The 27,092-nt window shown below is 41.7% G+C and overlaps 1 protein-coding gene and 1 long non-coding RNA gene across 5 annotated transcripts; one reads left to right on the forward strand and one right to left on the reverse strand.

The window, feature by feature from the left end:
• Positions 1-214: 214 nt before the first annotated feature.
• Positions 215-7,901, reverse strand: LOC135549088 (uncharacterized). The gene is made up of 4 exons (XR_010456932.1): positions 7,548-7,901; positions 2,701-2,810; positions 2,280-2,541; positions 215-2,039 (listed from the first exon to the last, which is right to left on the reverse strand). It is a non-coding gene; the product is annotated as an uncharacterized LOC135549088 (long non-coding RNA).
• A 1,713-nt stretch (positions 7,902-9,614) lies between these two features.
• Positions 9,615-26,934, forward strand: LOC135549978 (zinc finger protein 384-like). Of its 4 annotated transcripts, XM_064980389.1 has the most exons (12): positions 9,615-9,763; positions 11,086-11,153; positions 11,454-11,703; positions 11,913-12,035; positions 12,467-12,505; positions 16,561-16,712; positions 16,922-16,998; positions 17,178-17,402; positions 20,577-20,744; positions 21,273-21,351; positions 21,580-21,738; positions 23,960-26,934. In XM_064980389.1, exons 2-12 carry the CDS (start codon positions 11,091-11,093, stop codon positions 24,356-24,358), a joined length of 1,734 nt encoding a protein of 577 aa, XP_064836461.1. In that variant the 5' UTR covers positions 9,615-9,763; positions 11,086-11,090; the 3' UTR covers positions 24,359-26,934. The 4 variants fall into 4 exon arrangements, with proteins under 4 accessions (XP_064836461.1, XP_064836464.1, XP_064836462.1 ...); XM_064980392.1 differs by lacking the exon at positions 20,577-20,744; XM_064980390.1 differs by lacking the exon at positions 12,467-12,505.
• The last annotated feature ends 158 nt before the right edge of the window (positions 26,935-27,092 follow it).

Below are 27,092 nucleotides of genomic sequence, written 5' to 3' on the forward strand. Positions count from 1 at the left end.
TCCTGTAACATCGGGTGGTGTAGGTGTCCTGGAGGGCAGGTAGTTTGCCCCCGGTGATACATTGTGCAGACCTCACTACCCTCTGGAGAGCCTTACGGTTGTGGGCGGAGCAGTTGCCGTACCAGGCGGTGATACAGCCCGCCAGGATGCTCTCGATTGTGCATCTGTAGAAGTTTGTGAGTGCTTTTGGTGACAAGCCAAATTTCTTCAGCCTCCTGAGGTTGAAGAGGCGCTGCTGCGCCTTCTTCACGATGCTGTCTGTGTGAGTGGACCAATTCAGTTTGTCTGTGATGTGTATGCCGAGGAACTTAAAACTTACTACCCTCTCCACTACTGTTCCATCGATGTGGATAGGGGGTGTTCCCTCTGCTGTTTCCTGAAGTCCACGATCATCTCCTTAGTTTTCTCATCTTTTTAAGTTGGAGAACTTACACAATTGGTGGCTGACTAAATACTTTTTGCCCCATTGTATATATATATATATAAATAAATTACCTCAATAGTGGTTAAAGTGTCCTACATGTCGAACACGGCGGTAGAGCAGTTCTCTGATAAACCTGTAGTGGAGGTTCAAATCACTTTGCAATATATGTTTTCTTGTCCCATACACCAGATACGTGAAGTGAAATGTGTGTTTTTTTTACAGGGTTAGCCATGGTATATAGTACAGCACCCCTACAGCAATACTGGTATGCATTTGTACACACTAGTGATGTGCAGTTTTAACTACTTTTCACAGACTTGAGTCATGATTCATTTTTTCTGACTGACTCGTTCATTTTAGTCGTTCGTTTGACCTGCTAGTGCTGGCCGCAGCGACTCAACAGCAGGGTTGATACACCCTCCCCCAGCTCAGAGGCTCAAGACGTGCTCCGACCACCAACTAACAGTCTGTCATATGCACGCAGGAAAATACATCATGAGCGTAGAGAAGAAAAAAATACATGTTTAGAACTGGTAATGGACCGAATGGTGTAAGGATGACTGCAATTAATTGATTATTGAATGTTATAATGGACACAACTCCGTTCAACAAACTCAAAACAAATCCCTGGAGGGGCTCCAGTTCGCAAATGACTGTGTCCATCACCTTGCCTGGCTGCCCAGACTCCTTGAGCCAGCCAAATGCTACGCCACGCCCACAGACGCTAGTTTCTTTTCGGCATCATGAGATGCATGTTGAGAACGACAGAGCGGCAGAATATTTTAGTGCGAGTGGTGAGATTACTTTTCACAAGCAATGCATTCTGACAAGAGTGGTTTACAATATAGTCCGGCTGCGGCCAAAACTAGACCTCGTTTCAAATGTACCAATAAATAATCATATTTGTATGCCTAGCAATCAAAAAATCTACATTGTTTAAAGCACACATTTACAAGTCAGTCACAAATGACAGCTCCAATAAGCTCCCGATGGTGAAAGACATTGAACGAGAAGCTCGTGGAATCATGACTCTCATGTTCAGGTCATCATTCGCCATTCGTTATTTTTACGGAACATTTCGAAATGATCCAGTCGTGAAAACAAGAGGTCAACCTCCCCATCACTAGTACATACCTATACTTTAATTCTAGACAATTCTCCATGTCTCTCTGGATAAGTGCCATCTAAATGAGGTAGACTCAGCAAAATGACATTGCCACAAGCAGCACCGCAGATATTGTGATGAGTGAGATGCACAACTTCGCTTTCACACAGCATCTGTGCATGTGCATGGGCTCGCTTCACGCTTTTACTTGGTAGCCACAAGACCAAAACAATTGACCCAGTATGAGTTTTTTTTTCTGCATCTACATAATATTGCTGAGTCAACCTTTAAATCTAAAATGTACAAATATAATACATCTAACAGTTAAATTTAGGCTAATACCAGTGTATTAATACCAGAGTTGACCTTGTGGTAGGTCAGATTGGTGACGTGACCTAGTTGTTGGCACTTTTGCAAATCTCGTGCTCCGGTCTCTTTTCGGCCTTGCCAGTGTAGAGGAGATCACACAGAGTTCCATTGAAGATCAACGAAACTGGCACTAAATGTAAACTGGGAAAAAATTAACAAGAATCCAGTCAAAAAAGTGAAATGTTACAAGTACCATGCATTTACACCAGCATCAACTCATTCCACTTCAATGGGAAATACATAATCTGAAAAACAGAAACGCATTGATACAGTAAATGTCAAATGAACAAGTTCAAATTCTGTGCTCAGTGTAATAGAAATGTTTCAGCTGAAAGGACAGCTACCACGCATACAGATGAAAACCAATGGTATCATCACTACCTGCCATCCCTGCTCCCTTAATTTCTTGGAGGCCTGGAATATCTGCTGCACGGCCTGGGGGATGACCTCACGCATGTCCTCCATGGTGTAGGTTTTGTCACTGGCCGTCTGGCCGTAGACGAAGCAGCAGACTTAGCCATCCAGGGCTGACTGCACCAGGAGGTAAATCTCCTCAAATACATCCTGTTGCTGTGTGGAGGGCCCAAACACCCGGTGTGAAGTTGTCGCTCTTCTGGGTGTCTCCAGAGCGCCCTATGTGAGACTACATGGAAATGGGGGAGTGATAAGGAAAATCAATTCTGCCGTCTTTGACACTTGCAAAGTAAGATTAGAGGACCACACTGAAAAACATACAATTACCAAAAAACTATATTATATAGTGACTTATTTCAAGATTGTGCTTCAGGTGCGTCATTGTTACCTCCACAGTCTTGGTCAGTGTGAGAGCCTTGTTATCATGGGACGGGAGCTGAATATGGTCACTGCCCACCGGTCTGCAGGGGGTGCACTCTGCAGAACACTGATGTTTCCCTATAGAAATAATAGAGCGGTCAGTCTTATTATTTTGAGAAGAGCATTGCAACGTTTTGTTCCTATTATGAGCTGAAATGGACAGGGGCCTATCCAACGAGAACATACAGTATGTTTGAAGCAGATATATAAGATAAAAAAACGAATTCAATAGGCTCGGGAGATTTACAATTTCATTGTATGCAATCCTATCTTCAGGGCATTGAGCATTCGCCCTACTGTATGACCCACCTGCCTTACCTTGAGCTCTTGGATTGCGTTGTGGAGCTCCCTTGCCTCTGATGTTCCTTACGCAAAATAAGTCACTCTTTCCTATGTGGTTACAATGCCCTTTCCCATGCCACTACACCCATTTTCACATAATGGTCCACCCTATGCATGCTCCATGGTACTGCTCCATGTACCCGAGCTGAGTGTGGAGTTCTTATAGCTCTGAAGTCATCTGTGCTTCCTTCCTTCTGCTTTTAGCTACAGACTCCTTCAGACTCTAGTTCTCCTGGTCCACCGTTTTAACTTTGCTCTGGTAATAGGACATCTTGCCCACACTGTCTGTAACTTTTCACTTGAGGTCCCATGCAGGCCGCCGTGAACAGCTGCTGTTGGTGCTAAGTAAACACATTCAACACCCTCATGTCTTAAGATATGGAAGGGAATGTTTTGTGGATACAAGATACAGAAAATGTTAAGGACTATGTGTAAAAAACAGAGACTAGGGTAGTTACCTGTTATAGTGGCAGATGCAATGGGCTGCTTCTGAAAACCTTTTCATGGTATAGGAAAAAAATAAAAAAATATATATATATATATATATATAACACACACACAAGAAATGATAGCAAATACGTAGGGCTGTCCCAGACTAAAAAAATCTTGGTCGACCTAGAGTCGTCTGTTATTTCTACCAATCATGTGGTGCATTTTTCCATATATAGACATCCTATGTGTTTTAATCAAGTCAACTATATTCACTGAGTTTGTCTGATGCTTTAAGCAAACAGGTTGATTAAATCATTCAAAAAGACACACAAATGACTAGCTGGAGTCAGGCCTGCAATTTTTTTGATTGTGCTGGGCCAGGCATAGAGTTGCTGCGCTGTATTGAAATTTAAAAAGACAGCGAGTGTCAGTGACTAGCACCTGTTGTCTCTCTCTGTGCTGCAGCGACCACCACAGAACATCAAAGTGTTTATCGCACGCTGTCCATTTTGCTGAAGCTGCAACATAATTGCAGCCATTTCTGACTGGAAAGTTCTGTTTCCTTAAATCCCTCATTTGTTTAGAAAAAAACATTCCCTATTCCCTCAACCCTTGCTCTCTTTATGTGACACCTGTATGCATCGTATGCACCAGACCAAAGCCCTATTCACACGGGACTAGTGTTAATAGAGAACGTTGGTTGTCATTTTTACTCCAGAATGTCCGTTATTCCAGAGGACAATTTGGACGGGATTAGTGTTTTTTTTCCTTCTCCAAAACTGCCCCATGTAATCCTTTATTTTCCCCCAATAAATTGACAGTTATGACGGAAGCCTGGAGGTTTTTATTCTAGGCGTGAAGATACAGTATTTCAACATTTTCAGGTGATGGGGCCACACTGATAACTCCAGCTTGAATCCCAAGTGTCTAATCTAAAACCATACCAAATCATCTTTCCTATAGTGTCGCCATAATATTTGAATTGAGGAAGTGTGATCATAATCATTAGGATATTGTAGCGAGCTACAGTACGTCCTAAATGCCCCCCCAGCCTTCAGATGTGAGCTAAACCGTGTAATTACACTTGTGATGAGCCAAGGTAAGGTGCTTGCTAGCATTCATCTTATAAAAACAATCAATCTTAACATAATCACTAGTTAACTACACATGGTGGATGATATTACTAGTTTATCTAGCTTGTCCTGCATTGCATATAATCGATGTGGTGCCTGGTCATTTATCATTGAATCACAGCCCACTTCGCCAAACGGGTGATTTAAAAGCGCAGTTGTTGCACCAATGTGCACCTAACCATAAACATCTGTGCCTTTCTTAAAATCAATACACAAGTGTATATTTTTAAACCTGCATATTTAGTTAATATTGCCTGCTAACATTAATTTATTTTAACTAGGGAAATTGTGTCACTTCTCTTGCGTTCTATGCAAGCAGAGTCAGGGTATGGGCAGCAGTTTGGGCCGCCTGGCTCGTTGCGAACTGTGTGAAGACCATTTTTTCCTAACAAAGACCGCAATTAGTTTGCCAGAATTGTACATAATTATGACATAACATTGAAGGTTGTGCAATGTAACAGCAATGTTTACACTTGGGGATGCCACCTGTTAGATAAAATACGGAACGGTTCCGTATTTCACTGAAAGAATAAATGTTATGTTTTCGAAATGATAGTTTTCGGATTTGACCATATTAATGACCTACGGCTCGTATTTCTGTGTGTTATTATATTATAATTAAGCCTATGATTTGATAGAGGAGTGACTGAGCACGGTGGTAGGCAGCAGCAGGCTCGTAAGCATTCATTCAAACCGCACTTTCCTGCATTTGCCAGCAGCTTTTCGCTGTGCTTCAAGCATTGCGCTGTTTATGACTTCAAGCCTATCAACTCCCGAGATTTGGCTGGCAATACTAAAGTACCTATTAGAACATCCAATAGTCAAAGGTATATGAAATACAAATGGTAGAGAGAGAAATAGTCCTATAATAACTACAGCCTAAAACTTCTTAACTGGGAATATCGAAGACTCATGTTAAAAGGAGCCACCAGCTTTCATATGTTCTGAGCAAAGAACATAAATGTTAGCTTTTTTACATGGCACATATTGCACTTTTACTTTCTTCTCCAACACTTTGTTTTTGCATTATTTAAACCAAATTGAACATGTTTCATTATTTATCTGAGACCAAATTGAGTTTATTGATGTATTGTATTAAGTTAAAAGTGTTCATTCAGTATTGTTGTAATTGTCATTATTACAAATATATACTTAAAAATCGACCGATTAATCGGTATCAGCTTATTTTGGTCCTCCAATAAATCGGTATTGACAAATCATAATCGGTCAACCTCTACCAGATACTGACTGTTACTTTGATTTTGACCCCCCCCCCCCTTTATTCAGGGACACATTATTCAATTTCTGTTAGTCACATCTGTGGAACTCTTGTTCAGTTTATGTCTCAGTTGTTGAATCCTGTTATGTTCATGTTCTTGTTATGTTCAAATATTTACACACGTTAAGTTTGCTGAAAATAAACGCAGTTGACAGTGAGAGGACGTTATTTTTTTGCTGAGTTTACAATTTCAGTAGCACCTCTTAGACTGATGGCCTGTGCCACCCCCACAGCGATTTTTTCCCCCCTACTGCTCGACTAAAGAAATCTCAGTCGACCAACATCCTATCGACCAAACAATCACCAGTCGACAAAATTGGGTCAGCCCTACAAACAAGACAGTAGACTGGTACGGCTAGCTATAAATATATTTATATCTTTCTCAATACACAGCACCTCACTTCTAGACGGAGCAGCAGCTATAGTGGCTGCTCTTGTGGGCCGAATCAGTTAGACTGCTAAGAGGGGAAGGGAAGGAGCAAGAGACCAAATATTTAAAAAAAATTAAACCACATACAGGAATATCTGCTAAATGACTTAAATGTAAATGTAAATGTGGAATTACAGAAAGACTGTGCTAAAACTATAAGAAACAAGAGGTGTTGACATTGACCAAGCCAGTCAATTAAGTTTTTGAGAGGACCAGTCACTAACAGCTCACTTGAGTGGAGGGGGCCTCTTTGTTCCAGTCGCATTAACGGCCTGTCTCATCTTTGGGTCAGAATCAACCCTTCGCATCTTTTTCTAAAGGAGGCTTTTTTTTTACTGGTAAATAAGGACACATTGGAAACCGGACACATCTGTTTGTGCTGTATAAAGGAATTTAACATGTTTGTCATCAGTGCCTGTATTACAGTTTTGCAGAAGATAGCCACACCTGAACAGGTTGTTGGTCAGAGTTCATGCTTTCACTGCTGTTGCTCGAGGAGGACTCTTTTACCAGACATGACTGGTAGGCGGCAGAGGGAGGAATATTTGTTAGTGAAATATATATATTTTTTAAATCTAATGTTACAACGTGATGACAGATTGCAGAAGGTACTCCATTTAGCTACATGTTTTTCTGTAGTTGTCAATAGAGAAAGGGAGAGTAAACTGACTAGTTCCTGGCCTAAGCTTGATGATATCCAAAATCACCCAATTCAGACTGACAGCTAACGTTAGGTCCCACTCACCTCTTTATTGATATGACTTGCATTTGTATGTACCTAAACAGAGGGGTCAACATGTGACGTTAACCATAATGGAATCAATCGCATGACATAGGGCTAGTTAAAAAGAAACCATTGGCTCGTTAACGTTAGCAAGCCAAGTAGAATGGTGGGTTGAATTACGAACTGCAACTTCGTATAGATTCATGTAGCTAGAGATCCATGTTTTAGTTGTGTGAAAATAGCAAGCTAGCAGGAGTGTAGTTTACTATAATAATATGTGGTTAGAGTAACTAAAATGAACCACTTTACAGTAGCTAACTAAATAGCCAACCTTAGTTGGCTAACTTTACACACCCAGCAAGTCGTGATAAAGCTGAGGGAACGGCAAAGCCATAACAGATATACAAAATTCAACAGCCTTACAAAAATATAAACAAGACATTTCACAAATTTGAATTGAGCAATATTTACTTACCAATCCACGCGTTCACACTGGTTTCGCTACAGACACCACACCCGTTTGAATTTACACCGTCCGATGTAATTGGTTGACTTTATAACATCCCGTTACAGGAAACATTTACATTACATTTAAGTCATTTAGCAAACGCTCTTATCCAGAGCGACTTACAAATTGGTGAATTCACCTTCTGACATCAGTGGAACAGCCACTTTACAATAGTAGGAAACACAATCCCGCTTTCATTTTGCTTTACTACCCAATCCAACGTAAATGATAGTCGTTCAAGGGATGGGCAATTTTTCGCCAATTCCATTCCCAATACAGAAAATCCATTGATCAGATCAGTCGTTGGATCAATGAAATGTATTCTGATATCGAATATAAAATAGAAATATAGCTCTGAATCATCAGCTTGGCTCTATAAAATAACAATATTCAAGTAAATATTGACATATGAGCAAAATGAATATGGAACTTCGGTCAGATACAGTCAAGAAGGAATTGAGAGAAAACAAAAACAAAGATGGATTCACACAATCACTTTCTAGTCTACATTTGAATTATTACGTAAACCAGTTTTCATTATCTGTTTGAACTCATTAAAATCTATTTTTTTTACCCACAATATTTCCACAACACATTGGCAAACTTTTTTGGGGGGAATGAATTATTATGATTATTATGTTATGGATATAAAATACTATATATTTTCACAATGATCAAAACCTACTGGACCTAAAATACATTGTTCTCTCATCATATACTGTTCCCTAGCAAATACTGTTCACCCATTATGTTCCCCCATCAGATAGGCTACTATTGTTTAAGATACCTGTATACCCAATAACTTTTCACTTCCTACCACATTCTGTTAGAGCTGTTGTTAGGGAGCTATAACAGGGATCAAAGACCAGCTGGGGCTGCATATGTACTGTTTGGGTTGCATATGCACTGTTTCGGGTGGATGCACCCAGAGTAGTATTGGTGAGATCCTCCCTGGAAACTCCTAGTCTTTTGAGCCATCAGAGGAAAAAATGTTTGGGAGTTGGTTTCCTATAGATTGCCAGCAGCCATGCCATCCCACCCGCTGGGTTGCTCCTGAAGCTAAGCAGGGTTGCTCCTTGGCTGGGTGACCTGGGGCACGTATTCTATACACAGTAAGGTTATTATGGGTTGAGGTCTTTTGGGGAAGGTGGTTTTGCATTTGGATGGGTCTAGTGATATTTTGCTGACTTGGACCCATATATCCCAGGCTATTTAGGGTTGCCTGGTGCGTGGTAATGTCTCAGCAGGAATTAAGCAGTTTAAGGCCATCATGTTCAGCTGTTGTTCATTTCACATGCAGCAATGTCAATTATGGTCATGATGGGGGAACAACAGTAGGCCTTTATGATGGGAAAGCAGTATCTGATAGAGAACAGTATATTGTAGCGATCCTCGCTATATGAGCCATGGTACAATTTACACCAAGTGGGTTAACCATATTGGGGCGATGCTTAGGGTGTTTGACTTTCATGCCAGAAACCAGGATTTGTTTCCTGCTCTTTGCGTTCGCTACATTGGTGTCAGAAGTGGGATGGTGGCCGTTGGGTCATCGTAACACACAGTCCGGGACATGAGGGGGCGGAGTCTAGTCGAATTAAGGGGACGTGGCTTCCCGTTCAGAGAGGGCAGTGTAGCAATCCTCGCTATATGAACCACATTACATTTCCCACCAAGTGGGTTAAACCTATAGACTCGATGCGGAGACCAGGGTATTCACGCCGGAGACTAGGGTGCACCTCCTGCTTCCTCTGTTCGCTGCAATATAGTGGGGGAACAATATCTGATGGGGGAGCATATTTTTTTTTCTTGCACCTTGTTGGAAACTGGACCAGGATTCCAGTTTGGGGACCAGTGTCTTTGCCTGTACTGTGGCATACCTGTATTAGCCATCAATGATAGTGGAAGGCTACCAACAGTAAATTCCATATAGTCATAAATTAAACTAAATATTCATATAATATATGATTATATACATTTTAAGAGTTATGTACAGTACTCCAAGGACCGGAAATCAATGTATCGGCACCGGAAGTGTAGAGCGGAGCAGACCCACAAGAGGGAAAAAGAAAAAAATCTAGTGGAAAAAAATCGGCGAATCTGAGGGTTCGGGCGGATTTGGACTGAGTTTCCGAACTGTCCCGACCCGCGGAACCCCCGGGGTTGAGAGGGAATCGACAACACCGGTAATTAACATCGAGTTATTACTCAATCGTTAATTATTTCTGTGTGACAGAGCAGCTCATACGAGCTGCTGCTTTCCTCTATCTGGACAGCCGGAAGTCTGCATGAAGCTGCGTCTCGCACAGGGGCATTGGCGTCGACGTTTTTTTCTGTGTTTTTTTTATTCGTGAGGTTTTTTTTTTGTTTTTTTATTTTCTCAGTGTGACGAACAGGGAGAGGGATGGAGGCTTAAGGGGTTGTGGCATTGTTGTTTTCAAGCTGGAGTTTATTTGTTTATTGTCGACTTTAAAAATAGGCCGCATAGTAGCAAGCTAGCTAACAAAAGCTGAAATTAATGGAGGCAGGTTAGCTAGCCAGCTAACCTCAAGGAGCTAGCTAGCTTCTACGTTAACTAACTAACTAGCTCAGATTTCACTCTGTTGTTGCTAGTTAATTAACTCGCTAGATAACATCAATAGCAGTATATCAAGCTTGCCACCAGACATTTAGCTGAAAGAAAGGGTAGGCGAGTGTTTTATTGTAACGTTAGGTGACGGTCTGCGGCTATCCCGTTGGCTGGCAAGCTGTCTTGTGTGTGTGTGCCCTGGCCTGGGATAGGACATACTATAACTTGACAGAACTTAATGTTCCACTTCAGAATGGTTAGCAGACACCTCTCTGTTGCTGGTGTATTGAGTTACAAATCTACAATAAATAACTTCCACTGTTCTACACCTACTAGCTGGATGATTTTCAATGACATACTTGACATTCATTGTTCCTTAATATTTATAGTGCCCACTCCATGCATGGCATATTTAAATATTTCTGTTAAATATTCTATTATGTATGCAATATAATGTATCCCTCATTTTTTGTTATCTCATCTGTAGACTGTTATAAGTTTTAAGTAGCCATTGATGAAACATACTTTCTTGTACACCCCCACTACTGCGCTCTGCATGCATTTACTTGTATGTGTGTATGTGAACAATAACATGTCATTTACAATCCTGACCAACAGCAACACTCTCTGTCCAGGGGCCACGGACTCTTACATACAATATGGCTCCATACAATATGGCTCACACTTTAAAAAAAATCTTAGTTAAATTATTGGCAGTGGGAAAAATGCATACCAGTGAAGAAAAAACATTTGTATCATTCAACGTTCCCCATTCCCTTGAGGAAAACTCTTTCTTTTACTCAACTTCTTGGATATGCTTAGCAGTTGCAAGAGACCAAGAACTTTTGCCAGACATCAGTTGAGATGGGCATGGTCTCATTTCAACTGACGACAACGAGCGAGCAGGTGTTTATAAGTCATGTTGCTTTTCAATTACAGAAATAATGGAAGATTCCCATTTCAACTCATCATACTTTTGGTCTCCCGTTCCTACAGTACAAGGACAGGTATAAACCTTATTACTGGACCTTATCTTGAATTGTACATAATACATTTTAGTTGGCACTATTAATGAGCTTACACCTTAGGTGAGGATGGAAAAGCATAACATTTACTGTAATTCATGTTTAAGTAACAAAACAACGAGCCTCCCTAAATGATAACTTCTACCCCTCCTCTCTCCTACTTCCCTTATCAACCTCTACCACCTCTACTTATTTCCTTTTGGCATCTCACCCATTCTCTCTATTGCCTGCCTTTCTCTTTCCCTCCTCTCCTTTCCTATCCACCTTCCCCCTCCACTATAGATTGAAAACGCCATGTTCCTGAACAAGATGAAGGAGCAGTTGAGTCCAGACAATAAGGGTTCTCCATCGTTCCCTCACTCCTCGCACTATCCCACCGCCGTTCTCACCATGGACCCTGGAGGCCGGGTGGTGCCCAAACAGGAAGGTGGAGGCGTCCAATTGAACGCCATAGGTGGGCACCTGCACCAGCCGCACACCTCACAGAATATCACGGTGGTGCCCGTCCAGTCCACAGGCATCATGACGGCAGGTGAGAAGACGAAACACCAGTGTCCGTTTGTCTGGCGATCCTCTGTGGTTGTTCTATGTGTATCTCTTCCCTGTTTCTGTCTGGCTTAATCATGTTTACGTGATGTCTGTCAAACGTTCTCTGTATTTCATTGGGTGTCTAGTGTGTGCCTCAGCTCTCTCTTGGAGGGGCGTGGTGCAGTCAGGTCACAGTCTCTCTCTCCCTCTTAGCGGGGCTAGTGATAACCACTCCCCAAGGCACCCTGATCTCTCAACCCACCTCCACACAATCTTTTGTGTCCGGACCCCCCGCCACCACCATGATAGTGTCCTCACTGCACCCCACAAACACAGGTAAAACCTCCACCCCGTTCCCCCAAACCTGTTTACCTTTCCTCCCCACATTGGGATAGGTTGTGTGCCTGAGCAGCTTGCAAACCTGTCCTGGCTTATCAACAACCGTAGCAGACTCACTGGCACACACTCACATACACACATACTGTAAATTCATCGGAGCGATAAGAAAATATGGTTGATATGGGCTTGCCCAGCAAGGGGGGAACCACGTTCTAAAGTCTTTTAGACTCAACACTCACAGACATGCACTTACACAGTAACACACTCATTGCTGCTTGAGCTAACCCCTGCAACGCGTTGCCAGCAGCCAACCACTAACCCATGACCTGATCCAGCCCCCCCCACCCTCTGTGGTGTGAGCGAGAGGGAGCGATCCGGGTAGTGAGCTCCGTGTGTTGAGTGTGTTCTCTTCTCTCGGTTTCTGTCAGAGAGCAGCCAGCACTCCTCTCTCTACTTCTACAGCCACAGTGAGTACCCACCTCCATTTCCCCTCCACCCTGCCCCACCTAGCTGACTACTCCCTCCCCATATGCCATCAACCATCCCTACTGCTTAGCAGCAAAGCCCTGCAACATTAGCCCAGGTTCAGTCTTGTGGTTGTGTTGTGTTTACTTGCACTCTGAACTGTTTGATTGCTGGTTTGGATGTGCAGTTGTGTTGCTTTCTAGATGACTTGTCTGCGTGGAGATACTGTAAGGCAGGGGTTCCCAAACCTTTTTGGCCCGCGACCCCATTTTGAATTTTAAAAATGGTGATGTAATCAACAGCCAATGTTTACTTTTTTAATTGATTGGTGCTATGACAGTTTCTTACAAATCAGTCTGACAGTACTTTTGACAGTATGTCAATCTGAAGGAAGTATGGTTTGAAGTGACTGAAATGCATATAAAAACACGGCATCTTGTTTAAGTTCTTTATTGTAACCACAATGTCACAAATAATTTGTATCTAACTTTACAATTTCTTTTAGAGTTTGGGATTAATTAGATTAATATTATGGTGTCTCTATTCCAAGGAAAACTAAAAACCCTCTGGGTTTCCGTTAGGATTGAAGGAAAATATGGCGCTGTACAACGTGACGGTCGGGAGTACAGTACTGGGCTATTTAGCTAAAGAATCCAGTGTCCTGCGGCACGCGGGAGACCAGGGTTTAATTCCCCGTTGGGGAGGAAGGAGTAGGCTGTCCTTGTAAAGAATCATTTGTTCTTAACTGACTTGCCTAGTTAAATAAGGTTACACTAAGAACATAACATGTCAACACCCTAATTTTCTAATTCTAGTCTAACCAATACTCAAATGGAGATTCAGTGAAATTAAAAATCTAATCGATTTATCAAGACCAGTCCCCATGCTTGTCTCAGAGCAGCGCGGAACGGTACTAAAATAGTTGTAGGCTATTGCTTCTAACATCAATGTGCTCTTTAAATAAATAAGACCTACACTAGTGAGACTCATGTCGCCTACGGTAGGCCTACAGTATATTGAAAAATATGACTGGACTCTCCGCCAATAATTACATATAGAGGATTGGGGGATATTTCTGTAATTCAGGGATATTTATTCCCATAGTAATTCATTATGGATCCAAAACTAAATAAACATCGGCATTTTGAAAGAGTATTTTTATCATTCTTTTTATTAACGAAAGCATAAAGATGCCATTATTAGTTACATTGTTTTAGTTTGAACGTGCAGACTGGCACTAAGAACAGAACAGCGGGAACACTTCCCTAGTCAGCTCCATTATTAGTGCAATGCCACTTAAATATTTTGGAGATGATTTAGTTTTCAAATAACGTAAAATGAGCGAGAAAAAGGCCATTCTTGAACATGGGGTGAGACATTGTTACTAATTTGTAAATAAAGCCAGTTTGTTATTTAGAATCATTTATTTCTGTTTTTGAAGGAGAAAAAAATAAAACCTACTGTCATCTCATGGGACTCCCAGTCGAGGCCAGCACGGATATTGAACCAGCACCTGTAGCAACACAGCTTGCACTCCTATGAAGTGTCTTAGACTGTTGCGCCACTCAGGTACTGTACAACGTGACTGGTCGGGAGTGGCCTACAGTACTACTTTAAGAGCAAAATAATCCTAACAAAATAAAATAATAAAAACCTTAGTGTAACAACCGTTTTAGTAAGTAATACGGAAGTCGTGCTCAATTATCAGTTTCTATTTAGGCTTATGTCGCCCTTGCACTGGTCTGGAGCAATGAAGAGGTGACGCAGGGTACCGTACTAAACCACAAATTACCTTTAAGTCCCGCGGTGTAAGCTCGCAACTTTTAATGGAGGAACCACGGTACGTCTTGTGTTTCAGTGATGGGGTCATATGTTGTAGCTTAAATCGTTCAAAAGATAGAGCCACAATTGTAGGAAGAAAACAGAAACCTCTCTGTTTATTACAACCGCATCTAGCGGCTATCGGAGGTTACTAACGTAACCCCAGTTCTATGAACCAAGTGCAGTTGTTTATTTCAGAGTTTCTTTCGCCACACCATTTTCAAATCAGGCGACCCCCTAGTTTGGGAAACGCTGCTGAAAGGCCTGTTATAAGCTGTAAAGAAAATGTCTTGGATGTAATGTTTTACTGGACTTAAGATCACACTATAAATCTCACAATATATTATGAAGATGATCAGATCTGCGACCTATTGATGGTCTAGTAGAGTTTTCTGAGTGTGTAACTCCAAAAATGATATCTGAAAGTCTAGGAATATGATCTGATGCACATCCACTAATGGTCCAAGCAAGTTATCTGGAGGACCAATGGAGTGATCTGGAGTACGCTGCCATGTTCTCTGGTGGTGCTATTCCATTCATGAATGTGATCATCCAAAGATTGATGAAAACCATTGTCTTGGATTAATGTCCAAAATATATAAACTACAGTATCTGGCCCATTCAAAAAGCAAAATCAATTTTGTTTAGTTGTGTAACTGTGCAATGCTGTCGAAATAGGCAGTTGAGTGTAAACTATTATATTTGCAGCGATGAAGTCTGTCAGGTATTTCAGTATATGGGTGTTGTGACTTTACTTTCATTAATCTGATGACTGTTATTTATTGAATCAACTAGCTATGTTTAATTGTTACCCAATTTAAATTAATCATGTAACAGTTAACTCATTAGGAATTTGGGGCACCACGAGAGCGGTTGTTTAAAGAGTTACCATCTCCAGAATTAAACTCTAAAGGTCTTTACCTATCAAAACCATAAAACAGTCAACGTATTAATCATAACCTCATATCATCATTCTTTGAAGACAAGCTAGCCAGGGGTGGCAGGTAGCCTAGGGGTTAGAGCGTTGGGACAGTAAGGTTGCTGGATCGAATCTCCGAGCTGACAAGGTAAGAATCAGTCATTCGGCCCCTGAACAAGGCAGTTAACCCACTCTTCCCCGGTAGGCCATCATTGTAAATAAGTATTTGTTCTTAACTGACTTGCCTAGTTAAATAAAGGTTAAATAAGAAAGTAATTCTGAACTGTCGTAACCTCCTGCATCTGCAAAACCCCAGCCGTACTTATGATTTGGTACTACACAAATTGGTTTAATTATCATTAAGTTAGCTGGTAAATAAATAACACAGGATAAACATACACACTTACTACATTAGGAAAGGTCCCTGGCGGACTGACACAACCTATGGTGGCTTGTTACAAAGGAGATGGAAGGGAGGGGGAGAGAGACGAAGAGACACTTATCGTTAATACATTTTAGGAACTACTCTCACAGTAATCATATACTTTGCACACAAACTGCTGCCCGTTTGGTGTAAGAAATCATGAATGTATTTACATGTGAATGCCTTCGTTTGCCGTTTATCTCTCTGTCTGAACCAGGCCTCCTTAGGAAGGGTGTTGGGCTTTTCCTCTGCACACTTGTAAGGCTCTGATTGTCCAAAAGGTGTTTCTCTGTTCTCTCATTTTCTCCTGAAGCTTCTTTGAAGATAGGCTAGCCAGCCGTGCTGTGATGAGAGTAGCGCACTATGGTGATTTGACAGAATAGTCCCACTTAAATTCACGTTCGAAGAGATTTTACTTCGGACAGCTAATCAGCCGTACCAGTGATTGTCTGGAAGGTGACGTTATTGTTTCAACCTCGTGTTGAGATTCAGTGTTCAAACCACTTTAGATGTGGGTTGCAACACCTGGGCTTCCTGGACTAAATGTTAATTTCTTTACCAAACCTTTTATGAACTCATGTCGAAAGGGATGGTTCTGTCAAGCTGACATGCTATCTGACCTCACTCGGGGCATGGCTACTTACTGTACAAAGTTTGGGTGAAGAGATTAAAATGCCTCAGTGTTATGGGGTTATATACCACTCACACGTTGTTGTTTTCACCACTGCATACCAGGAGACACCATTTTGGATGATACTCACCAAGAAGAGGCCTAAGGGATATGTAGTGTGGTGTTTGGTGTCTTTTAATCAAAGCTGTACCCCCCCCCCCCTGTTCTCTCCCCTTCCCTCCATCCTTCCTTTCCCCACCCTGTTTTTTTGTACCCGTTTCAGGCAAGAAAGAGGATTTGGTCATCCCTCCTGCTGTCATGCCAACGCCCGGGAAGCGGGGCAGGAAGAAGAAGTCAATGATGCCGAGGGCGGGCGCCACCCTCCCCCCAGGAAGTGATGCGTTGATTCTGGCACACCTGGCTGCTGGGGGACAGGTGATTGAGAGTATAAGGGATGTCACATAAGAACTAAGACTCTACAGAAATTATGTTGAGTATTATGTTGTGTTTAGATCAACTCCCCAGTCAATCTAATCCATAGTGATAAAATATGTTAAGGCCACGTAATGTAGTGTCATTATTTCAGGATTAGTGAAGCAAAGTGTTGTTTATAAAAACAAATATTGTTTTGTGTTTGTTTACAGCACCACACTGCCGACCATTATGACTTATCAAATGATGAGGATGAACATGGGAACAAAGATGGGACCAAATCATACAGGTAGATTAGAGGCTTTGTGCTTACATACTTTTTACCCCTTATCTCTCAAAATTTGTTACCCAAGTTGACCCTGTAATGTATTCCCCATTCAACGTATCCCTGTGTCTATACAGTATCTCTGTTCTTCTTGTTTTCTCTCCATTTCCACCACCTGCCACTCTCTCATACCCATATTCCAGGTGCCGGATGTGTGCGGTGACGTTCTTCAGCAAGTCGGACATGCAGATCCACGCCAAGTCTCACACGGAGGCCAAGCCGCACAAGTGCCCCCACTGCTCCAAGTCGTTCGCCAACTCCAGCTACCTGTCCCAGCACATCCGCATCCACAGCGGGGCCAAGCCCTACACCTGCTCCTACTGCCAGAAAACATTCAGGCAGCTCAGTCACTTACAGCAGCACACACGGTACTGCTGCCTCCCTGGCGTGTGTGAGTGTGTGTGATGATTGATTTCAGGGAATAGGTGTGTGACTGCAGAGTATAGACTGTCACACAAGAATGAAGGGCTGGTAGTAAAGACTATCACCACAAATTCAGGGATATCGATACCAATGTACCTTTCCACATTTGGCTTTGGATTTGACTATTACAATATGAGTAACTACTCTGCATTAGATACATGGGTTTTTATTTTGACAATGCAAATAATACATTATTATCCCCAAGAATACTGATTTAAAAACGTCTTATTGTACTTCATCTATGACTGCAGATTTAGAATAAACAAACCCAATTAGTGATATTTCTGGTGACGTGTGACAAAGCAGCACCACCTTTTTCCTCTCTTGTCAAAATGTCACCACTTTTCTAAGCAGAGTGTGTGCTGTTTGACATGTTTTTTCTTGCCAAATTGCTTTTTGCGAAATTTTATGAATTTGTTCAGTTATGTCCTTGTTTCTGTTGATTTCTTTGCGTGTGCCCTCTTCATTTTGTGGTATCCATCTTTGCTTCCTATCACATCCTTATCCCTCATTTGACTTTTCTGACTGTCTGCTTCCCCGCTCTCGGTTCCACATGTTCACTTACAGTACCAGTCAAAAGTTTGGATCCACCTCATTCCAGGGGTTTTCTTTATTTTTACTATTTTCTACATTGTAGAATAATAGTGAAGATATCAAAATGATGAAATAACACATATGGATTCATTTAGCAACCAAATAAGTGTTAAACAAGTTCTTCAAAGTAGCCTAACTTTGCCTTGATGACAGCTTTGCACACTCTTGGCATTCTCTAAACCAGCTTGAGGTAGGGGTGGTATACATAAGATATTTGGTAAAAGACCCTATTTGGTAAAAGACCACGTCTATATTATGGCAAGAACAGCTCAAATAAGCAAAGAGAAACGACAGTCCATCATTACTTTAAGACAAGAAGATCAGTCAATCTGGAAAATGTCAAGAACTTTGAACGTTTCTTCAAGTGCAGTCGCAAAAACCATCGCTATGTTGAAGCTGACTCTCATGAGGACCACCACAGGAAAGGAAGACCCAGAGTTACCTCTGTTGCAGAGGATACGTTCATTAGTGTTTACTGCACCTCAGATTGTATCCCAAATAAATGCTTCACAGAGTTCAAGCAACAAGCACATCTCATCATCACCTATTCAAAGAGACTGTGTGAATCAGGTCCTCATGGTCAAACTGCTGCAAAGAAACCACTACTAAAGGACACCAATAAGTAGAAGAGATTTGCTTGGGCCAAGAAATGGGAGCAATGGACATTAGACCGGTGGAAATTTAGTCCTTTGGTCTGGAGTCCAAATTGGAGATTTTTGTTTCCAACCGCTGTCTTTGTGAAACGCGGTGTGGGTGAACAGATTATCTCTGCATGTGTATTTTCCACCATAAAGCATGGAGGAGGTGTTATGGTATGGGGATGCTTTGCTGGTGACACTGTCTGATTTATTTAGAATTCAAGGCACACTTAACCAGCATGGCAACCACAGCATTATGCAGCGATATGCCATCCCATCTGGTTTGGGCTTAGTGGGACTATGATTTGTTTTTCAACAGGACAATGACCCAACACACCACCAGGCTGTGTAAGGGCTATTTGACCAAGAAGGAGAGTGGTGGAGTGCTGCATCAGATGACCTGGCCTCCACAATCCCCGACCTCAACCAAATTGTGATGGTTTGGGATGAGTCGGACCGCAGAGTGAAGGAAAAGCAGCCAACAAGTGCTCAGCATATGTGGGAACTGCTTCAAGACTGTTGGAAAAGCATTCCAGGTGAAGCTGGTTGAGAGAATGCCAAGAGTGTACAAAGCAGTCATCATTGCTAAATATTTCTTGATTCATTTAACACTTTTTTGATTACTACATGATTCCATATGTGTTATTTCATAGTTTTGATGTCTTTCACTATTATTTTGCAACGTAGGAAATAGTCAAAATAAAGAAAAACCCTAGATTGAGTAGGTGTGACCAAATTTTTGACTGGTACTGTACATACAAGCAGGAACATATGGGAGACAGTGATACTGTATATAACCATTACCAGAGACGTAGACAAAGATTTTTGACACAACATTCAGTGCTAGGTTAAAAACAAAATGTGTAGGGGAGGTCAAAAAGCACAGTTCAGGCTTCAAGTGTAGTACAGATTGAGTGCCGTGGTTGTATTCAAGAGAGATCATAATAAGTGTATGCGTTGTTTGCTATCTTGGAGGCTATAGTTTTTATGTGTAGTTTGCAGATTTTGGGGGGAATTTGCTTATGTTATTGACAAACACAATCTGAAAAAGTATTTTTTATGCGTTTGGTAAACTAGAAATAATAGAGGTCCAAGCATCGATCCCTGTGGAACACCACATTTGATCTGAAGAGGGGTTAACTTCTTTGAAAGTGACAGATTGCATTCTTCCTTTTAGATGGCTGGACAACCATAGCAAAGACTAATAAGTCACGTCCATCTTTGGGGAAAGGATGTCATTTTGGGTAAACTATCCCTGAAAGAGCATCATAACGTAAATGTTTTTATTTCAGACAAATAATATGGCTCTATCTGTACATTTAGATATCCAAAGACTACATCTTTCCATATTGAGTTCTTAATTTTTGGATGCCTTTCCCTGACACTTTCAGTTCTATCTGTGCACCATCTCTTCAACCAGTCTTTGGTTTCTTGAATGTTTGAGGAATTAAAAAAAATGCTTTTCCCTTCCTCCCACCCTCACTGTTCTGTTAGAATAAAGTGCTCCCTTTGCCTTCTCTATTGCATTTCCTCCCTCACATGCCCCTCACAGTTTCTTGCCTTATGTTTTAAGAGAAAGGCGAGCACATGCCTTCACTCAAATGTCTAGGTTGTAGGCCTCTGTAGAATTACCACACAATATCGTTAGCACACCATAGGTGGAGAGAGAGAGAGAAAGGAAAGGGGGACTGCCTGCTGTCTGTTTTCGTACTGTGTTTTGCAACTCAGACACAGCAACAACAAAAAAGTGCACACTGTCAATCAAACTGCTCTAAACTTGATTTGGGGTGATTTGATTATGATTTGATCTCAGGATAATTTGTCGCTGATTTGATACATTATAAATCTCTCTCTTTTTCTCTCTCCATCTCCCCATCCCCTTGTTAGAAACCACACTGAGGGCAAACCGCACAAGTGTCCCCACTGCTCCAAATCGTTCTCCAACTCCAGCTACCTTGCCCAGCACATCCGCATCCACAGCGGGTCCAAGCCCTACACCTGCTCCTTCTGCCAGAAAACATTCAGGCAGCTCAGTCACTTACAGCAGCACCACAGGTAAACACTACTAAACAGGGACAGTGGGCAGTCACGTCATCACACACCCTCTCGAGTTCCATCTACTCCTCTTTTTTTGCTTTTTTCTCTCTTTCCTTCTCAATCGTTGTCTCTCATTCTTTTATCTTCTTGCTCAATTTCAAAACAACCCACAGAGTTATTTTAATAAAGTGTTTAGGATAAATTGATGTGATTTACAAGTCTCATTAAAGTTTGCTACATTTTCTAGCTCCTCCCTCATGTCAGCATCAGTTTGGACATGAGGATGTTGCCAATATACGTATCCCTTACCATTTGACATCTGAATGGACTGGTTGGATTTACCAGTAAGTATTATGGTGGAAACTCTATCTATGAGGGGCCGTCAAGAAAGACCATTGGATAGTGTGGTTGATTTGGGATTGGATCTCTCTCTTTCCATCTTTCCTGTCAGTTCCTTGGAGTGAGTGACACTGTAATGAAAGTAGTCAGGCTACTGGGGTTTTCGGAGAGCTGTAGTTCATTACAGACTGTGTTTCACTTCCATAGGATCCACACGGGGGATCGACCTTACAAGTGTATCCATCCTGGCTGTGAGAAAGCATTCACCCAGCTGTCCAACTTACAGGTAGGCAGGACTTCTACATCCAATTCACAAGTCCAATAGATCTCAAATTTGGACAATACTCATCTCAAGTTCAATTTATTTGGTTGTAAGTTTCTCATAGCAAAAATTAACTTATCTTTAAATGAATTATGTACAGTTAATAACATAAGCATAATGATATGATGTAGGCATGATAACGTTATAGTCACAATAATCATAATGTATTAACTCTTACATTGCTTATCCCAGTCTCACCGCCGGCAGCACAACAAAGACAAGCCGTATAAGTGCCACAACTGTAACCGCGGTTACACAGATGCGGCCAGTCTGGAGGTGCACCTGACCACTCACACGGTCAAACACGCCAAGCTTTACTCCTGTGGCTTGTGCAACCGTGCCTACACCTCGGTACGCCTGCCAATCACCCTAAAACCTCTACCTCCTCCTCAACTACATGAAGTCCCACCCCTTTTAAAAGAGTCACACCCACTTTTGCTTTCTAGATGCGGGGCCTCCCCACTTGTGAGGGGCCTGGTGAATGAAAGTGGTGTTCAGCAATGTCATATTTTAGGGGAAGGGCTAGAGCATTGTGAGGGTGGAGATTAATTCATTGTATGTACTTCTTTCAGTAACTGCAATATTAGGACTACAGTACTTCAGGTTACTGTAAGTTGGTTGGTAGTGAAAACAGTTGAACAACCAGTAGAAGAGTAGATGAACAAGTACACGCAGTAGTTTGGCTTGATGGTAACCTATAGTGTTGTATAGGACTGTACAGGTAGGCGTTTGGCTATGTAGTTAAAAACACTTCTCCCCCCTCTACTGTAGTTTATATACGCTTGGCCCATATTTCCTTCCAGTAATTTGCATAGACTACAAATGACTGAGTTTGTATGTACAGTTAAAGTCGAAGTTTACATACACCTTAGCCAAATACATTTAAACTCAGTTTACACAATTCCTGACATTTAATCCTAGTAACAATTCCCTGTCTTAGGTCAGTTGGGATCACTTTATTTTAAGAATGTGAAATATCAGAATAATAGTAGAGAGAATAATTTATTTCAGCTTTTATTTATTTAATTTAATTCTCAGTGGGTCAGAAGTTTACATACACTCAATTATGTATATGGTAGCATTGCCTTTAAATGGTTTAACTTGGGTCAAATGTTTTGGGTAGCCTTCCACAAGCTTCGCACATTAGGTTGGGTGAGTTTTGTCCCATTCCTCCTGACAGAGCTGGTGTAACGGAGTCAGGTTTGTAGGCCTCCTTGCTCGCACACGCTTTTTCAGTTCTACCCGCAAATTTTCTATAGGATTGAGATCAGGGCTTTGTGATGGCCACTCCAATACCTTGACTTTGTTGTCCATTTTGCCACAACTTTGGAAGTATGCTTTGGGTCATTGTCCATTTGGAAGACCCATTTGCGACCAAGCTTCAACTTCCTGACTGATGTCTTGAGATATTGCTTCAATATATCCACATCATTTTCATTCCTTATGATGTCATCTATTTTATGAAGTGCACCAGTCACTCCTGCAGCAAAGCACCCCCACAACATGATGTTGCCACCCCAGTGCTTCACGGTTGGGATGGTTTTCTTTGGCAAGCCTCCCCCTTTTTCCTCCAAACATAACGATGGTCATTATGGCTAAAGAGTTATAATTTTGTTTCATCAGACCAGAGGACATTTCTCCAAAAAGTACGATCTTTGTCCCCATGTGCAGTTGCAAACCGTAGTCTGGCTTTTTATGGCAGTTTTGGAGCAGTGGCTTATTTCTTGCTCAGTGGCCTTTCAGGTTATATCGATATAGGACTCGTTTTACTGTGGATATAGATACTTTTGTATCTGTTTCCTCCGTAGCATCTTCACAAGATCCTTTGCTGTTGTTCTGGGATTGATTTGCACTTTTTTCACCAAAGTACGTTAATCTCTAGGAGACAGAAAGCATCTCCTTCCTGAGCTGTATGACGGCTGCGTGGTCTCATGGTGTTTATACTTGCGTGCTATTGCTTATACAGATGAATGTGGTACGTTTAGGTGTTTGGAAATTGCTACCAAGGATGAACCAGATTTGTGGAGGTCACACTTTTCTTTCTGAGGTCTTGGCTGATTTCTTTTGATTTTCCCATGATGTCAAGCAAAGAGGCACTGAGTTTGAAGGTAGGCCTTGAAATACATCCACAGGTACACCTCCAATTGACTCAAATTATGTCAATTAGCCTATTAGATGCTTCTAAAGCCATGACATCACTTTCTGGAATATTCCAAGCTGTTTAAAGGCACAGTCAACTTAGTGTATGTAAACTTCTGACCCGCTGGAACTCTGATACAGTGAATTATAAGTGAAGTAATCTGTCTGTAAACAATTGTTGGAAAAATTACTTGTGTCATGCACAAAGTAGATGTCCTAACCGACTTCACAAACTATAGTTTGTTAACAAGAAATTTGTGGAGTGGTTGAGAAACGAGTTTTAATGACTCCAACCTAAGTCTATGTAAACTTCCGACTTCAGCTGTAGGTGCTGCCAATCCCTTGCATTTTGTCCCCAAGATCCACTGCATAGTAAGAGTTCACTGCACTGTCCACCTCCCTCACCATCTTTCTCCCCACTCCTCTTCTCCAGGAGACCTACCTGATGAAACACATGCGGAAGCACAACCCTGACCCCCTCACGGTGGCGGCAGCCATCGCCGCCCAGCAGGCTCAGGGCCACACCCCCGGAGGAGGGGGCAGGGGGAGGGGCCGTGGGAGAGGAGGAGGCGGGGCAAATGCAGTGGGTGGTCCTGGAGGGGCGGGCCAGAACCCGGGGCAGAACCAGTCCCAGAACCCCAACAACCTCCAGCAGGGCAGCTACCCACAGACGGAGGGCGTGCCATGCTCCTTCGACCTACACCAGTACAAGACGGTGTCGGCCGGCGAGATCCAGTACAAGCCAGTCAGCGTGGCTGATCTATCGGCCCATAAGGACCTCTGCTTGACCGTGTCCACCTCAGCCATCCAGGTGGAGCACATGAACTCATAGAGCAGGAGGATGGACAGAGCAGAAGATAGACAGAATGGAGAGGGAGGGAGTTGGAGGCTGGTGTCACTTTAAATGGGAGGATAGGCTCATTGTAATGGCTGGAATGGAATAAACAGAACTGTGTCAAACACAATCAATGTGTTTGATTCCAGCTATTTCAATGAGGCCGTTCTCCGATTTCTCCTCCCACCAGCCTACACTGACAGGGAGAAAGGACTAAGTAAAAGCGACACTGCCTTGTGGTTGGCGAAGGAATGGATGGAAGAATGAGGTTTGGTAATGCAAAACCCAATCAGAGCAGGAAAGGAGGGCGTGAAGAGGAAACCTGAGATGAAGAGGAAGTATGGGATATGTAGTCCAGTATTGAATGAAGAGATGATCTATGAATGGTTCAAAGAAGGCACTTAAAGGAGAAGACATCGAAAAGAGATGAGGGGGGGGGGCTGATATAAAGAAGGCACTTGATCAATCTTGTATTTTTACCCTCATGGTTTCTCATTGTTTCATTTATTAGTTGTATGTATATTATCATATGTATGTATTTTTCTACCAACATTGGAATGTGTTAACGAACGACGTGGGAAAGTAAAAAGATTGTGCAAGGAAAGTGAGTGAGAAGAAACATCAAGAAACAGAGCAGATTTTGTATTTAAGAATGATAATTTTCTATATTCCCAACTCATTCTTGCAAAGCAAGGGGTATGGGGGAGAAAGGCGGATTGTGTTGAAACAATGAGGTACTTTTAACAGTTAATTTTCTTTTTTTTAACCTTTCATACAGAATATTAGTACCTTCGTTATTCTTATTGTACGCAACTATCAATGTTATCCTCATTATTATCCATTGGAAGATACTGTAATCTATGTAGATATGCAGTACCACTCAAAGGTTTGGACACACCTACTCATTCCAGGGTTTTTCTTTATTTTTACTACTTTCTATATTGTAGAATAATAGTGAAGACCTCAAAACTATGAAATAACACATGGAATCATGTAGTAACCTAAAAAGTGGTAAACAAATCTAAATATATTTAATATTTTAGATTCTTCAAAGTAGCCACCCTTTGCCTTGATGACAGATTTGCACACTCTTGGCATTCTCTCAACCAGCTTCATGAGGTAGTCACCTGAAATGCATTTCAATTAACAGGTGTGCCTTGATAAAAGTTCATTTGTGGAATTTATTTTTTCCTTAATGTGATTGAGCCAATCAAGGTATGGGTGGAATACAGAATGGTGGTCCTATTTGAATGGTGGTCCTATATACAGATGGTCCTATTTGATAAAAGACCAAGTCCATAATATGGCAAGAACAACTCAAATAAGCAAAGAAATGACAGTCCATCATTACTTTATTAAGACATGAAGGTCAGTCAAGTGCAGTCGCCAAAAACCATCAAGCGCTATGATAAAACTGGCTCTCATGAGGACCGTCACAGGAAAGGAAGACCCAGAGTTATCTCTACTGCAGAGGATAAGTTCATTAGTTACTAGCCTCAGAAATTGCAGCCCAAATAAATGCTTCACAGAGTTTAAGTAACAGTCAAATTGCTGCAAAGAAACCACTACTAAAGGACACCAATAAGAAGAAGAGACTTGTTTGGGCCAAGAAACACGAGCAATGGACATTAGACTGGTGGAAATGTGCCCATTGGTCTGGAGTCCAAATTGGAGATTTTTGGTTCCAACCGCCGTGCTTTTGTGAGACGAGGTGTGGGTGAACGGATAATCTCTGCCTGTGTATTTCCCACCATAAAGCATGGAGGAGGAGGTGTTATGGTGTGGGGATGCTTTGCTGGTGACACTCAGTGATTTATTTAGAATTCAAGGCAAACCAGAATAGCTACCACAGCATTCTGCAGTGATACGCCTTCCCATCTGGTTTGCGCTTAGTGGGACTATGATTTGTTTTTCGACAGGACAATGACCCAACACCTCCAGGTTGTGTAAGGGCTATTTGACCAAGAAGGAGAGTGATGGAGTGCTGCATCAGATGACCTGGCCTCCACAATCACCTGACCTCAATCCAATTTGAGATGGTTTGGGATGAGTTGTTGTTTAACACTTTTTGTTATTTCATAGTGTTGATGCCTTCACTATTATTCTACAATATAGAAAATAGTCCAAATAAAGAAAAACCCTGGAATGAGTATGTGTCCAAACCTTTGACTGGTACTGCATATAGAAGTGACTTTTTTTTCATTCAAAAAAGGGAATGATGTACTGCCTCTGTAAAGAAAAAACAGAGATCTAAATACGTATGAAAAAGAAAACAAAATAACTTCAAAAGTATGAATCGTTGACATGTATTTGTAACCCGTCCAATCACAGAGCTCTATTCTGCTCTGTATTTATTGAGCTGGCTTGTGATTGGCCGGCGATCTTACGTATACTCCTTGTACTTCATTATGTGTCTTTTGAAATAACACAGTTCTCATTATTCTTATTGTTATCGCTCCTAATGCCGTTATTAACTACCCTTATGCTACACTCGCTGTATATGCAGAGTACACATTCATATGAACAGACTGTTTCTCCTTGTAAGGACAATAAAGTGAGACAGTCGGAGATGACGCTCTTTCTGTCCGATTCACCTTTTCCTGCATGCCGTGGCCAGTCAGTTTGAAGGTATTGTATCAATGTACAGTACACAGGTAAATTATACATTGAAATAGTGTAGAATATTGTGTATGCTAGGTTATTGTGTTAGGGACACTAATTTCCATTAGTG

This window comes from Oncorhynchus masou, chromosome 12, assembly GCF_036934945.1.
Source record: "Oncorhynchus masou masou isolate Uvic2021 chromosome 12, UVic_Omas_1.1, whole genome shotgun sequence".
Lineage (NCBI taxonomy): Eukaryota > Metazoa > Chordata > Actinopteri > Salmoniformes > Salmonidae > Oncorhynchus > Oncorhynchus masou.

Bases quoted from the DNA above. Each gene is read 5' to 3' on its own strand.
- LOC135549978 (XM_064980389.1), top strand. From the start codon at position 11,091: ATGGAAGATTCCCATTTCAACTCATCATACTTTTGGTCTCCCGTTCCT. The intron at 11,704-11,912 runs GTGAGAAGACGA...TCTCCCTCTTAG, and splicing joins CACAGGCATCATGACGGCAG to CGGGGCTAGTGATAACCACT. The intron at 16,713-16,921 runs GTGATTGAGAGT...GTTTGTTTACAG, and splicing joins ACCTGGCTGCTGGGGGACAG to CACCACACTGCCGACCATTA.